This window comes from Cryptotermes secundus, unplaced genomic scaffold, assembly GCF_002891405.2.
Source record: "Cryptotermes secundus unplaced genomic scaffold, Csec_1.0 scaffold180, whole genome shotgun sequence".
NCBI classification, from domain to species: Eukaryota; Metazoa; Arthropoda; class Insecta; order Blattodea; family Kalotermitidae; genus Cryptotermes; species Cryptotermes secundus.
In genome coordinates this window covers 5,776,558-5,792,520 of record NW_019718619.1, presented here as the reverse complement: position 1 = coordinate 5,792,520, position 15,963 = coordinate 5,776,558, and the positions used below count along the sequence as shown (strand labels likewise).

Sequence of the window (15,963 nt, the reverse complement as noted above, 5' to 3'; positions counted from 1 at the left end):
GAAGCACAGTCGTGCCTGTAGTGATGACTGATGAAATCAACTGTACTAGAACTTGTAACGTAGCTCAAAAATGGCTGTGATTTGCGTTTAGCCTGCTTCCTCTCCTTATGGGAAAAGCATGTTCCTGAGAGCAATCATGTTGTCTGTATCTCTAGGTGGCATCCTTTTAACTTTGGAACTAATGAACCTATTTTCACGAAATTTTCTGTAAATATTATGCCATTGATGACGACGAGAATCTCATAGAAAAGTAAAACTCTCTCTGTAACATGCCGTGAGAGTCTACTGGATTGTGAGATCTCGAGGCTCCCACATTTTCTAGAAATTCTTTTTCACAGACGGCGTTGAGGTTGTCAGCCTTACTCACCAGCCAACCTTAACCCCCCAGGAAGATTCCTGGAACTCATTTTCGTTAGAGGCTGAGTCGATCCCAGGGCCATATTGCTGCTGGAAGCATTAGGTCAATTTAAAAGTGCAGTATCTTCATCAGAGTTCGAACCCGCGACCTCCCGGCTTGTAGCATAGTGCCTCAACTACGCTACCGCGTGCCCGAATCTCATGCTTTATTAATTTCGTACAGTGGACTATAAGAGTTTGGCAAGACACACGAACAATAACCGAGTCGAGTGAACAAGTCGTCTCAAGTAGTAACAATTTCACTTCTATTCTATTTTATTGACGGCTTCTGTGGACTTCCTCAGTTATTGTAGGCAAATGCTTAGGTAATAGCTGAAATGAAACCATGCCTGCTTTCTACCAATTCTTTTCCAATTGATTTTGCAGTAATCCTACCACTCCACGAGATGTAGTTTGAGTTACTGACAGCGTCGATAAACAAATAATAAAGACAAATATTAAAATGAAAGACACAGGTATAATTCTTTATACGTTATATTTTTATTAGAATCCATTAACGAGTTCTATTGTAAAGAGAAATAAGGACATTGCTTTATATGAAATACGTCAATTAGGCGAAGGAGGGGTTGCAAGTTGGTCAGAGTGCCTAATTTCTAACTACGTGGAAACAACAGGGAGATGAAACGTGCTTCTAAAAACATTATATAATGGAGAGGTTCATATTTTGTATTATTCGTCAAATAAACCCTATTAGTAGGATATTCAAATCAACGAGAAAAAAAAACTGATGAGGGTGAGTCATATATGATGCATTGGAGGATTGAAAAATGCTGGGTTGGAAACCCTGAAGGCAGAAGACCACTTTGAAAACTTGCTCATGTTCAGGGAACAGTATTGAAATTAATCATGAATCAAGAATGGGGCTGTAGACTGGTTTTATGTGACACAAGTTGGGAACCACTGGTGGGCCCTTTCCGGTCCGGTAATTGGTGAGGAATTTCTCCATTAACTGAACGACTGCTTGCTTCTGAAGAAGGGCGCAGTAGTTTTGATTGCCACCGTCTCGTCTTTACACAACCCCACTCTGAATTCATTGAATTTAATTATATTTGATCTATTTTATTATGTATTATTGACTCTGTTGAACTGTTTTCCAAGTTGTCTAACAAAAAGCATATTTTAAATTATTTTAAAATCGTATATCGATTAATACTCATATTATAGAGCTCCCATATGGTGAGAGGAAGAGTGGTGTATCAACCAGTTGGTAATTTAGAAAATATTTACGAGTTTTGAACAAGCCTTATTTATATCTTAATATTTTTTAACATACAGAATATAATTGCATTAACTTGGCAGCAAGAACGTGACTTTCAATCTATGCTGTCTCGCTGACATCTGCAAGGAGTACAGCAGGACCTCTCTAGTCCGAACCTCCTAAATCCGAATGCCCCTTAAACCGTCAGCTTTGGAAGTTACGAAATATCTGACTGACGTCAGACGACTGATGCTCATTTCTGTTAGAGGCTAAGTCGACCGCAAGGCCAGAATGCGTCTGGAAAGATTAGGTCAATTGAAAAAATCCACCTCATTTGGATTTGATCCCGCGACCTTCCGGCTTATAGAAAGTGCCTCAACCAACTACGGTACTGCCTGCCCCCAAGTACACTTCTTCAGCACATAATAATAATAATAATAATAATAATAATAATAATAATAACAATGCACAGGGACAACTTTACATTTACCATATCTTACAATAAAATTATCTACTTACAACACTGATTTTCGTGTTATCATTCGAATTGTATTCAAATGCGAACTCTCTTCCCCTACTATAATCCGAACGAGCGATGTTTTACTCTTCAATAAAGAATTATAGGTAGCTTGCTGTAACACATTCGGCTCTGTTTCTGTGAGACCTGTCTTTGCGGGACAATCCACCGCCGGCCTCCTTCCTGAGAACCGTCCACGTAATTTATAGTTGACACATGACGTTCATGTCAGATGAGGAACAAGGCTATGAAAGCGCCATAGAATTGTGCATCACCCACGAACATGTCTCGCTGCTCGACTCCTTATCTGATGCTTGTAATTTTTATAAATTAAAGTCGTGATGAGAATGTGGAGTGCTACTTGTTACCTTCGTTCGCCGGCTGTCTTTACACGTATGTTGCCTATTCTGTACGTGTATGCTTACCATCTGGACCCCACGTCCTTCTACAAGTCTTACTGATAACCTCTCTTTTTCTCTTGGAGCATTTTAGTTAAAATTCACACGAGCTTACCCTCATAATATTACATAAGAATCTGAAAAGTAACATCTTTGGCATGCATTAATTTCATTACAAGTATATTAGTTTGAATTTGCTATAAATTAAATGCTAAATTAGTGCTAAATTAGTTACAGGTTTAAGACATAAATAAATCAATTAAAAACGTAATTTTAGTAAGCTATATATTCATGCCATAATATAAGTGTATTTTAATTGTTTTAGTTGTATTAAAATCACAGTATTATTAAAGGTGTTTGCAATAAATAAGACAGGAAGAATTTTTTTTTACATTTGCTACTCTCAAGCAGAAAAATTCAAATTGTTTGAGAAACAATGTTTGTCAGTTAAGGTATGAGACTTGAAAAGCATGCACATTTTCAGCAATATCATGATTTCTAAACATGTATTTTGTATTCTTAGGAAGTCATTTCTTTGAAGCCAGTATGTTCTGCTCAGGTGTATACTTCATTCAATCGTCATGTGAAATGTCTCATTTTTAGGCCCATTTCTTAAAGTATGCTGCGTATTTCACTTTCACATCCTGTTGAGATACGCCTTATGAATGTACAGTCATGACGAAATGTGCATCCATAGTACTCAGTATATAAAATGCATATAATATTATACAGAAACCATCATCTTGATAACATAACAATTATTTCATTTATTTATTTATGCTATGAGTGAAGGTCAAAAGGCGTTAGTCTAACAGTGATCAAATAATGCACTATTTGGAAATCGCAGAGTAAGTTGGATTGTTATGCGAAATGATAATATGCATTAAACACCATGTTCTTTTTCTAAAATAGTACTTTGAAGAAAGTAATATACAAGAAGGCATTAGGCATTGATTTGGATTTTCAGAGGCAGCGCAAATAGTTCTCTTATTTGGAATTACGTGGTATATAAGCAGAGTTTAAAAATTTTCAGACTTCCGTTTTATTAGAGCCAGATCATTGAAATTTTGATTTTAGTGGAAGTAAAATTGAGTCGTTCGTGCGCTTTCTTTTGTGCTTTGACAGATTTCATAAACTTCACCCTTTGAACTGCAATGACTACTATTCTTACCACTTACTTTATCATACCAAATTCTGCTTTCTGCACACAGACTGTATTTATGTTTTCCATATTTTTCTCGCATTAAAGAGCGATCATTTCCTGAACAACATTAACCGGTTGGGCTTTGTAGTGGAGAAGTGATGTGTATCCTGTGAGGTACGAACTGAATTTTTATATCTTATTTAGATGAAATTTTGTCTTCAAAGGTGAATATTTAGAATTTAAAATGGATTCTCTAAATATCGAAAACTTAATTTTACTAATTTCCGTTAACCAAAATTAATGTGTCTTGATGTAATTCGTTATTTTTTTTAAATAATTTTATTTCCCACATCTCTGAAACGTAGTTTGTCGAATATGAAAGAAGTGTACACCTTATGACGTTTTTCCTCTAGCATAAATACCGTAATTTCAATATATTTGTCTCTTGGTTACCGGCGACTGTCTAATGGTGTCAAGTGATGTGGGGTTCCTCCCCATCTTCTTTCTTCCCGGCAGGTTCCCTGGCCGGCGTCGGGATGGGGGTCGGCGTCGGCGTCGGTTGTGGCGCCGGAACCAACCCTCTGGAATGGACGGGCCAAGTGACGGTCCGGAAGAAGCGCAAACCTTATTCAAAATTCCAGACTTTAGAATTGGAGAAAGAATTCCTGTTCAACGCTTACGTGTCCAAACAGAAACGGTGGGAACTCGCGCGCAATTTGAATCTGACGGAGCGGCAAGTGAAGATCTGGTTTCAGAATCGAAGGATGAAGAATAAGAAGAACAGTCAGCGGCAAGCGGCGCAACAGCAAAATAACAACAACAACAGCGCCAATAACCATAACCATCACTCCAGCAGTCAGCACCACCATGGAAGTCACCATACACAACAACATCACGTGGTTGCAAGTCAGAATCACCACGGAGCTACGACAGCAACCAATGGAACAGTAGCAGTGAAACACCATCAGTGACCAATGGCCTTCTCTGGGGTTGTCTTTGGCCATCACCACCAGTTTCACCACGGAGTCGCCACTTAATTTTATAGAATTGTAACAAGTTCTTTCAGGCACAAAGGAGACGTCCAAACAAAATATAAAGTTCTGTTTATTTAACGAGATCAATGTACCTGTTCAGTCGTGACAACCTGCTTGCCGTCTCAGTGCTAACGCACTAATCTGGTTAATGATTCCTTCAGGATATTAAATAAATGTGATGAAACCCGAAACTTAAAACCTTACAAAGATGTATGGACCACTCCTTTTGGCATCGAGTCTTAGTAATAATTTTTCCAAATCTTATCAAAGTGACGGTGCAGAAACGTAAAATCTTTATGAGGCCATAAGCCATATATAAAACTGTCTCTTGAGGAGCTGCTAGTAAGCTTGTCATTCTTGAACAAAACCCAATACTGTAATAAGTTTATTGGGTGACTTTTCAAAGAGATAAGTTTGTTTTAATGCAATATATTGTGGCCAAATTAAAAGTAATATTATTCACAAATAATTTACTTAAATAATTTTAAACTGCGACATTAGACGCAAGAAAAATTAAAAAGTGAAATCGGGAAGAAGAATTTGTTTCTAAATGCTGATGCTGAACCAGACAAAGGTCCTCAAGTCACAATTAAAATTCATGAAATATTATGTAAAATAATTTGTTTTAAGAGCTCTATTAATAACTTTGGATGTTTAAGTTGCTGTATGCGGTGTATTTAAATTTGACCATCACAGGTAACTATTGCATTCTTTGCTAACATGTGCCACCATTCAATTCAACTTACTTTTGAGAATATATCAGACTTATGTGCAGCTCATGACGTGAAATCGTATCCATGCCACACCGAATAGAATTCAGAGAAAGGAGAAGGAATTTGCTTTCGACATGATTTCGAATGATGAATTTTGCGTTCTATAGTACAAAATGACAGTCTTCAAAGCAGCTTTGATCAAGGTAAATAGCCACATGATACCAAAAGCAGTATTGTATGCACACCTAACGCCTATGTAAAGTAAGAGGAGTGGCGAAGATTCTCATAAAATTTCGATATGGCCAAATTGCGTTGAGCAAACACAACTGAAGACAACTCCAGAGGCCCCTTCACAAAAATTAGAAAGGAAAGGGGACAAGAACGTTTATTTTTAAAAATAATATTTAAAGAACCAAAAATCCTAAGAGAATGTGTTTCCTGTGCTCTTTCAGTGTTAATATAGAGAGTAATTTATGATAAATGTTAGTTTCCTTCTAAAGACCCTGCACAAGAAAATTAGAGAAACATTTTGTTTCAACGTATGTAAATTCTTCGAATTCATGAATTCTTGCTGTGGGACGAGCATTGTAGTGTCGTCATACCATTCAGCAAATTTTAGTTTCATCTGCTGTAGATGCACGAGTTATTCCAATGTTGTACAATCGTGTGGTGAGTCTGAGAAAGAAGGATTTAGAATAAAGCATTGGTGCAAATGAGAAGTGATGAAACACTGGATAGTGAAAACGACTGTTTTTTACTTATGAAGTTTTATGTTGTTTTTACCTGTTATTAGTTTAATCGGAATTGATATATTCAGCTGTTAGCTCCGTTTAACGTCCGCTATTTTATATATAAGTTATGCAGAAAACAAAGATTATGGAAAAATAGCTGAATGTGACTGTTATTGAAACTGTTAATTGAAAATGTTACGTTAGACAATGCCATGTCTGTGTAATGTTTTGTTTCTTTATTAGTGTACTTACTACTGTTTATTTTTTGGTTCCTGTTATTCAAGAAGGTAAAAACACCTTTTGTACAAAGGATCTGCTGCACTAAAATAGATGGAACACAATTTTTAGGAAATGGAAAATAAAATACAAATATAAATTTTGTATTTAATATGTTCGAAGAATCGGCAAAAACGAGATAATCAAAATCAGTATATAATGAAAACTTACGTCTGTTATAACATAAATTTTCTGACTTTGTAATAATTGGCAAGGAGGTAAAATTTTGGGAATATTAATTGAAACGAAGATTTATAATTTCTGGATTTAAAGGTTCGTAGTTCGATGAAAGTTACCGACGTGTCAGTAGGACATTCTGCTTTCATCTTCAGAGTCAACGAGTGAACAAAGAACAAGAAGAAGCCTCCATGAGACACGAATCTAGAGCTAACTCTCTTCTTGCGTCCTGTTTGATGTTTGTTTCTTGAATGTCTTCTTCTTCAACCCTAAAGATGGAGGCGATATGATCCACCGAAACGTCGTTTGGCACTCAGTAGATTACACGGCGTTATATCCCAGAGGATAGAAAACTCTTCATATTCACAGATTTGAGAGCCTCAAATTGAATAGAAATTGATATGTTGTCAACGATTGTGTCTGTGTTGCCTTTTTCATTGATCTCATGAAAACTACCACAGTACTTATTGAAATTAGAAGTCAGTATGTTTATGTACTTCATCATTCTTCAATCTTAGGAATGACTCGCCGGGAATATATTTCCAAACCAAGGAAACATACTTTCAGCCTTCCCCCAGGTAACATCTTTTTAAAATTCTCTAAAACGTAAATTAAATTAAATAATATTTTGAACTCACGTGAAGCAATACAGAGATCTGTGCTGAAGTTTAAAGTGGGCTTCAACATATTAAGATTATTTTCAAATTATTTGATTATTATTATTTGTATGAAATTAGTTTAATGATTTACAGCAGTTGATGAGTGAAACCTGTGTTCTGCAAGAGTTATTTTCAATTAATTGGTTCATCACTGAGAAATATATTAAATACTTACACATCTAGAGGCAAGTCATTTTGTAAAGGCTAATATTGTCACTGTAAATAATTGCAATATTTAAAGGTGACCAAAAAGTTTCAATTTCTCTGTGTTTTACGAAGGGACATTGTATCTAAAGATTGGGTGTGTATGACAGAAAATAAGAGTATTCTTTATTAATGAGATTTTCCTAGAACTACGCTGTACAGCGAGCAGTATTGTCTTAAAATACATAAGATAAACACACTAGGCCATGTATGTGTTAACATATATAGTTTTATTGAAGGCTAGTATGCTCCAGCTCTCAAAGCATCCAATAATTTTTTAGCTCTCATGTAATGATAAAAGGGCTAGTTCATCCGAATTATATACACATTACGTATGGATGCCATAGGTTTCGAAGTTTCCAAAAAGCGTTTTAAAAGATGAGAGTGAATTTCTTATTCTCTCTGCAGAAGCTGTAGAATTCTCCAAAGAAACGTTTCAGCAGCTCATTTTTTTCTGTGTCAATGTGAAGCAGGTGTAAACGGATAGAAAAATTATTAATGAAATTTAAATATAAGAAAGGTTAATGCAGTAGTGCAGATTGTTGGAAGATGTAACTGCTGCAAAATTGTATTATAGTAATGTAATTTAAAGTACATAATGCCTATCGTTCTTTTGTTTTTAAGTGTTACATGTGTGTATATCTCTTCAGAATGGTTAAAAGTTGACCTCATTACATTGTAACTGCGTTGTTATGTAATGTACATGTATATCCATGTGAATGTAGGCTAATGAACAGTGTGTTTTGTAATTGGCGCTTCATATGTTAACACATAATATTGTATCATAAATATAACAATGTTAATAAGCTATTAAAGTGGGTGGAATTTTGAAATATATACTGTAGGAAATAATTTTGAAGGTATCTCTCTTCTGGGATGTAAAATCATGTAGTCTAGCATGTGTCTATTGAAAATATTTCGAAACGTCGGTAAATGCAGAAGGCCCAAATTATATATACACTTCATCTCACAAAACATTTGCTTAAATAATTTATTGATATACTTCAATTCAGGTTTTAAAATCTCCGCAGATAACATCTGTTAAACCGTGTTATAGAGGTTAACTAGAGACATTTTGAAAGTTGAAGCAAAGGTATACTAATAACTTATTTAAGAAGATATTTTGTAAGTTGAATTATGTATATATGTTTTTGGCCCCTCTATATATATCAAAATGTATTACGCTACATTCAGATGATAGAAATCTTCGCATAATATATTATTAAATTCTCAAATTTCAAAAAATAATTTCTATAATTGAAATTAGTTTACCAGGATATATTTTTTAAAGAACTATACACATGTCTGTTCGCTAGAAAAGGGAGCGAATTAGATGGTGCATTTTAGTAAATTATGATAACAGAACAATATTTCGAATGTGGCTACACTATTTAGAATTATACTATAAAATCATAAATGTTACATAATGGTATAGAATCTGCTCTTAGGAGGTATATGTGTTATGCCTACATGTCGAAAATATAGTTCATTTGTGTTTTCACTTGTGTATAAATAAAAGGAGTGTAATATGTGGTGCGCTAATTATGAACAGCAACTGTACATTTGGTGTACCTTAGCTCGTACATAAATTAGATAAATAACAGGAGAAAATCGTAGAGTAGGGCCACTTTATTGTCATTCAAAAACTCCGTGTGCGTCTCAACAATTTTTATACATATTATGAATTCCTGAAAAACAAAATATAAATAGTTTGAAATTCGATTAAAGGTTTATACTTAAGGAATATCATGTCCTGTTGTAGGTCTAAGGAATTAGAGTTATATAAGTTTGGTTCAATAAACTAATAACAGTTATGTCCAGCGTTATTTCAGTATATTTAAATCCATTAAGATTGTTACACCAGACAAATTAAATCAGTTGCTGAAAGTTGATAAAATAATTTGATGTTTCTTGCAAGTGGGGTATATTGAGTTGCTGTGCTGAGGCGTTGCGAATAATCCTTGTTAACCAAGAGCACATACATTCCACTCCATCATCAGCCTCTGCGTTATTTTCATTCTCGGAAGAGGATACAACAGACGCGGCGCCCCTAATTTATTACATATTAAACTAGTGGATTATTTCTGATTTTTGAAAATAATTCACCCTTATTTTTTCGAAAACATGAATACAAAACAGACAATTAAAACAATTTCCCTCCATTAAGATATGTCCCGAAAAAGTAAATTGGCAAAACCGATCTCTAGGTAAACGAATTTTCTAATATAGATTGTAATAGATTTCTTTCAAATACATTGATCATTTTGTATTCGGAAGAAAGATGTATGTATGTTTGGAAAAATTATAATTAATTTTTATTTGCCTTAGAATACTTTTCATGCCAAATTAGTAGGATTACATATACAAATTCTGTTATGTTGAGAATAAACAAAGTCCTATTTTATAGATGAAATGGCCATTTACTTCTGTGCAATGAACCTAGTAGTTTCTCTAGTGATAAGAGCTGTTATGTTGGCGTTTAAACAAAGCAGGAGGTAGTTTTGTTTGAATTTTGAAAAATATATTTTGTTATATTAAATTGGTGATAGTGAAATAAGATTTGAAATTTTAAAAAAGATATTGTTTCAACAGTTTAAACCTGAAAATAATAGAATTTATTGGTTTTATTATTTTGATTTTATCTTTTAGGAAACGGTGTAATCAATGCAAGATCTGTGTATGATCTTGCAATGGAAAATATTTGATCCCACCCACATGTCTACATACATGTTAGAAAGTGACAGAATACAGTAAATCCACATGTTCATTCTCTCCAACTTTAGAAAAAAATCTAAGCATGAGAAACAGACTGAAGAGATGAATTAATGAGTACTTTTATTTAGGGGGGGGGTAAGAATATTACATGTACTTATGACCTAATATTGAAATTCAGTCAACATACATTTAAAAGTGGAAACCATTTTGTAAGCAACTATTTTTATTAGACTTATGCATACCTGAACTTAAATAAGTTTTCAAACAGGAAAAAATAAACAAGTTAATTCAGCTTTGGAGCATAAATAAATATATTGTTAGGTATAATATTAAATGTGCAATAATATCACATCAAATCTGTTTCCTTTGATGAAGGGAGACCCTTCATACCTTCACTGTTCTCGTTCTTTTCTAAGTCGAAAATACCAGCCTAATTTTGCTGATAATTTTCATTCTTGTTTGACGTGTATGTATTCGTGTGTGGAAAAGAAAGTATGAATGAATGAATATAATTTTAATCTTTAGGTATTACAAACAGCTGTCTCATCTTTTATATATAAACTAAATTAGCCTAATAGTTACTATTTGTCGATATTGTTGTGTTCAAATGTTGATGCGATATAAATATTAAGATTATTAAGTGTCGTACTTTGTCCGCATATTATGTGTTTTATAAACATTGTTTTTAATTGTCTGTATAAAAATAAAGCATTTTGAATTACGGCGGTGATATTTTGTATGTTGCAAGTGCGCTAAATATATAGATGAAAAGGTGTCCTTTTGATTATTATTTTTTCGTGCTGTCTTAATCATGAGATTGTTTTGCCTATGTATTCTGTAAATAAAACGAGGCTTATTTACAAGAAACCTAACTTGTGTATAACTGATTACTATAAATGTGGCCCGTAACATTGTTGGAACATAAATATGTATTTTTATGCTGCTCACATTTTCAGGAATCAAAATTGTCCCTAATTAATTTATCAAGGCTACTCAAATTATAATTATTTGCTAAAATTTATTTCCCACAAAAATATATATTTCTTTGGACTAAACTTAAAATTATTTAATCAAAAATTTACTTTGGAACAATACAGTAAGCTCACGTGTATAAAATTGTTCTTAAAGCTCCAGCTTCTATGTATACCATTTTTTAATATAACGCATTAATTCATTGTCTATTTAAGGGATTTTAAAACATACGAAATTTAATGTAAAATATATTTAAATTGGGGATATATTTTCTTATATATAAAGAGTGGCATTATTTTTATTGCTTGCAAAAATAGTTGGAAAATCGATAATAAACTATTTTGGGGTTTCGGTGTTTTTTATAATATTACCCCTGACTGTCCTTACATCGCATTTTCCTCACCTTAAGCTTTATCCACAGCAGCAAGAACAGGACGCTCGGTAAGTAATTACATCATTCAGCCACATAATCATCATTGTAATTCTTATGTTTTTGAAGGTTATAATAAGAAAAGAATCATCTTAGAATTGCCTAATTTTTATTTCTTGTGGTTACTTGAATCTGCTCCTTCGGTTGGATAAAATTTAGTTATGGTGCAAGTTTATTTGATTTCCGAATGAAGTAGCTAGACTTAAGTGAGAGTCAGGTCATACCCGAGAAAAGATTAAACATGATAAATAATTGTTTTCATATAAATTAGTTTTGTCCTCCATACTTTTCCACAATAGTGTCTACATTAACACCGTGTACTTGGCAAGAATTAAAGCAAAATTTATACATTTGTACTTACGAATAACATCCCTGACGAACCGAATTTCAATTTAAAATATTCTGTTTCAAGTTACGTGAATTTAAATACACCAAAGCAAAATATGTCTGCTGGAAGTATGTAGATTGGAGAAGAGTGGATCCAGAAGCTTTCATATGAGCCGAAATTCTCTGACAGACACTTCAGAACTGTTGAGGAGTGAGATTCACTAACTCCTACTCTGAGTACTCTCCATCCAATGTCGAATTTAGCTTACCAGATAGTTACAAACTGGAATCATTTATTGATCCAATCAGAAGGGACTGCTAGATAAATTCTCTAGAGGACCATTTTTCTTTATGTATTTATAGGTCTTCTCACTTCCTTTTAACACGGAACCATGGCATGAGAAAAGCACTGCTTTCCTGTGAATTGCTTAGGTGAGAAGAGCAGGTGGATGTGGCAATCTGGCAGACGAAATGCAGCTACAGCACCCCCTGCGCATAGATAAGCGCCGCACCATGAAGTATATATGGGAAATTGTAGGTATATCTTCATGTCTTTTACCCTCTGTCTTGCAGGGAGGTGGAAAACTGAATCGAAATTTATTAATAGAGATATTATTTAAAATTATAGTATAATAATTAAATTCTTTATTATTTATGTGCGAAGTCTACAGCCGCAAGGCCAATTACAGACAGAGCACAGGGTAGATACAAGTAATTACATTATGGATAAACACAACGTAAAGTCAGACAAATTGCAGGCAAGCACTGGAGGAAAAACAATAATGCAGACAAGTAAACAAACAAACAACAACAATAATAATAATTTCATTAACATAAATCTAAGTGTTATTGAGGACTGAGAAATAAAACGTATAAATATTTAATTGAGAAATGAAAAGTATAGATTTTCAGAGAGGATAATAATAATAATTCGTTTAGTTGTTGTTTATTGTACATGCAAATAATAATACGAACATTTATACTATATTTAAAAATCGTTTGGGGAGAACGTTCGTGGCTCCTGGCCCCTGCTTATGATATTAGCAGCTGCTGCACATCTAGCAGGGGGACAATTTTTAGATGAGGGGCAAACATTGAACAATGCAAAGTCTCTGATATACCGAGCAGGAACTCGGAGACTAACAATTTCCAGAACAGAAGGGCAGAATTTTAAGCCAAAATAACCGTGAATAAGAAAGAGAGCATCAAGGCGATGTCTCCTAGTACGTAGAGTGTGCTTTTTAACTCCTCAAGAGCAAGAGGATAATTGTAATGGACTTGAGGAAAGAAACGATTAAAACAAAGGGCCGCAAACCTCTGCTGGATGCGTTCCAGCTTGTTGGCATCAGTTGACGTAATCTATATTAGAGTCAATTTTACCGACCACAGAACATATTTTTATTATTATAACACTATTATTACACTATTATTGCCTATAATTATATAGCTGTGTTCGTACACGTGAGGATGACCTCTTGAGGTCGAAACATGTAGTGTAATAATAATAAAAATATGTTGTGTGGTCGGTAAAATTGACTCTAATATTGGTTAAATACACAACAGGATGCAAGAAACAATTAAAGTGACGTAAGCTAATTCCAGACTACGGACGCATATTCAAGCTTAGATCTAACTAACGCAGTGTACAATCTGAACATACAGTCTAGAGATGAGAAATTGAAAGTAATGCTACGAACTAGACCCAACAGTTTAACACAGTGAGAGAAAAAGTAATCGATCTGGTCTTGGAAATATAGCTTAGCATCAATAAACACTCCTAGGGCTTTCATAGAATCGGTCCGGGCTATTGATGATTGACAAAGTTTATAGTCGTAGATGCGTACGTTGGTTTTCCTGGAGAAGGATATAACTTTATAATAATTCAATTCAATTCAATTCTTTATTATTAATGTGCCGAGTCAACAGCCGCAAGGCCAATTACAGACACAGCACAGTGCAGAAGAATGAATGACATTATACACAATCTTATTAAAAGTCGAATAAAAATTACAGGTTAACACTTGAAGAAATAATAATGAATAAAGTAAAAGAAAACAAACAAATAGCTGATAATTATGACAGTAATAATAAGTTCATTATCATTAAACTAAGTGTTATTACGAATTCAGGAATGAAACATAAATTAAACATAAATATTTAATTAAGAAATGAATAATATAGAATTACAGAGAATAATAATAATACGTATACGTAATTCATTTTGTTTTACTGGACATGCAAATAATAAAATATTAACAGTTATACTATATTTAAAATTTGTTTGGGTTGAATATTCAAGTCTCCGAATACGTCAACATCCCTGCAGACAACATTAGCAGCTGCTGCGCATCTAGCAGAGGGACAATTTTTNAATAATAATAATAATAATAATAATAATAATAAGTGTAAAGTCTGATTTATAACAATCAAGGAAATTGTATTCTAGATTTATTTAATTCTGTGTCATTTCCCCTTCAGCGAAGGAAAACATTACTTTAATATTTCACTCCTTGATTTCTTAGCTTGCCGACTTGGGTTTATTATTCTTAATAAGGGATTTCAATATATGCTGTCTAGATGTTGACCTTAAAATATATAATCTGGTCCACACATTACGCTAATCAATTCTCTATAAAGCCCAAACGTAAACAAAGTGTTATGTGGTAACCAATTTTATGCAGTTTCCTTAAGGGTACCTTCCTCTTGTTACTTGCTATCTCTGGAAAGAGATAAGAGATGCAGGCAAGGGTGTGATCCGAGGAAGTTCTCCATGGAAGCCGTATGGACTAGATAAGAGGATTTGAGGATGTGGGCGAATTGGATGTGGATTCAGATGCCGTAGTATGTTGTTTCATTGGCGTGCCCTGGTGAATACCTTTCAGATTGCATAACTGGCAGGGAAGCTCTCCGTATAGGCAACTCTCATGAGACCAGCGAGAATAATGTGCCCATTAGGGATTATTTAATATGTTCTGTTCCAGTTTAGAATTAAGTTTAGACATTTGGGAGTGTTCCTCGGACCGGGCACAAACCTTCAGAAGGCCCGTACGTACAGAGGAGAAAGCATACACAGAAACGTACATCTGCACGCCTTGTCGACTGAAACCCACGATTCCTCTACTGAAGCATTCGAAAGCTCTTGTGGTCGGCCAGCATCTTCTTGGTTTCAAGGCAAGTCCGAATAGCGATACCCGAAGGCTTACGGAAATTAATTTGGAATCGTTATCTTTATGATACACGCGGGGTGCAAAGTATAGAATTACACATACTGAAGTATAAGAAATGCAGATGTTTAATTTCGGACAGTCCTGTTGCCAAACTGTTGCCAAGCTAGAGTGTAATTGGATACAAGACAGATTATTAAAATACGCAATTTTTCGTGGATACTATAACATTCAGTACTAAGTAGCGTTATATTTTAGGATTTGTGCCGAATGCAACGCACGAGAAGGAATTTATACTCTGTAAGTTTCAGAGCTATTTCAGATGTCTCTAACAGTAATACCGTTTACCATATTTGAAAGTGTATGCCTGTTCTGAAATTCTTCTTAGGAGTGGTACCTTATAGTGATCAGGTCTTTATTTCCGTTAGAAAAATGACGAAGTTAGGACAGAGCGAAATATACTATTTACTTCCTCTGACTTCAATTACCGGCAGTTTCCATCTTCAAATTTGAAGATGGATGAAGCATGTGCCTTCGAAACATCAGAATCCAACAGTAAGACTAAACTATGTCAAAACGTAGAAGACCAAGCTAATATGAACAATCATTGCAGTGAAATTTCAACGCTTCAAATCCTATTACCCTTCTCCATATTTTGTTAAATTGTTGTTTGACAAACACAACCTCAAAATATATTGGAATCGCAGTAACAAATTTTTGGGGATATAACGCCGTATAGTTCGTTGAAGGTAAACCGAAGTTTCGGAGGAACATATGGCCTCCATCTTTGTGGCCAAAGAATAAGCGATACAAGATACCAACTCTGTTAGCTGCCTGCTTCGTGCAGATTTCTTGCTTGGCTTATTCTTCGGTCTTGAAAATGGGGC

The 15,963-nt window shown here is 34.4% G+C and overlaps 1 protein-coding gene across 3 annotated transcripts in view; it reads left to right on the top strand.

Moving 5' to 3' along the window:
* Positions 1–11,055, top strand: part of LOC111861851 (homeobox protein abdominal-B) — a 452,675-nt gene extending 441,620 nt beyond the window's left edge. For 2 of the 3 annotated variants that reach the window (XM_023846773.2, XM_023846781.2), the window contains one exon: positions 4,191–11,055. In XM_023846773.2, coding sequence (XP_023702541.1) covers positions 4,191–4,645 — 455 coding nt within the window. In that variant the 3' untranslated portion in view covers positions 4,646–11,055. Of the gene's footprint in view, positions 1–4,151 lie in introns of all 3 variants that reach the window. The other variant, XM_033750534.1, reaches the window with a different exon arrangement.
* The last annotated feature ends 4,908 nt before the right edge of the window (positions 11,056–15,963 follow it).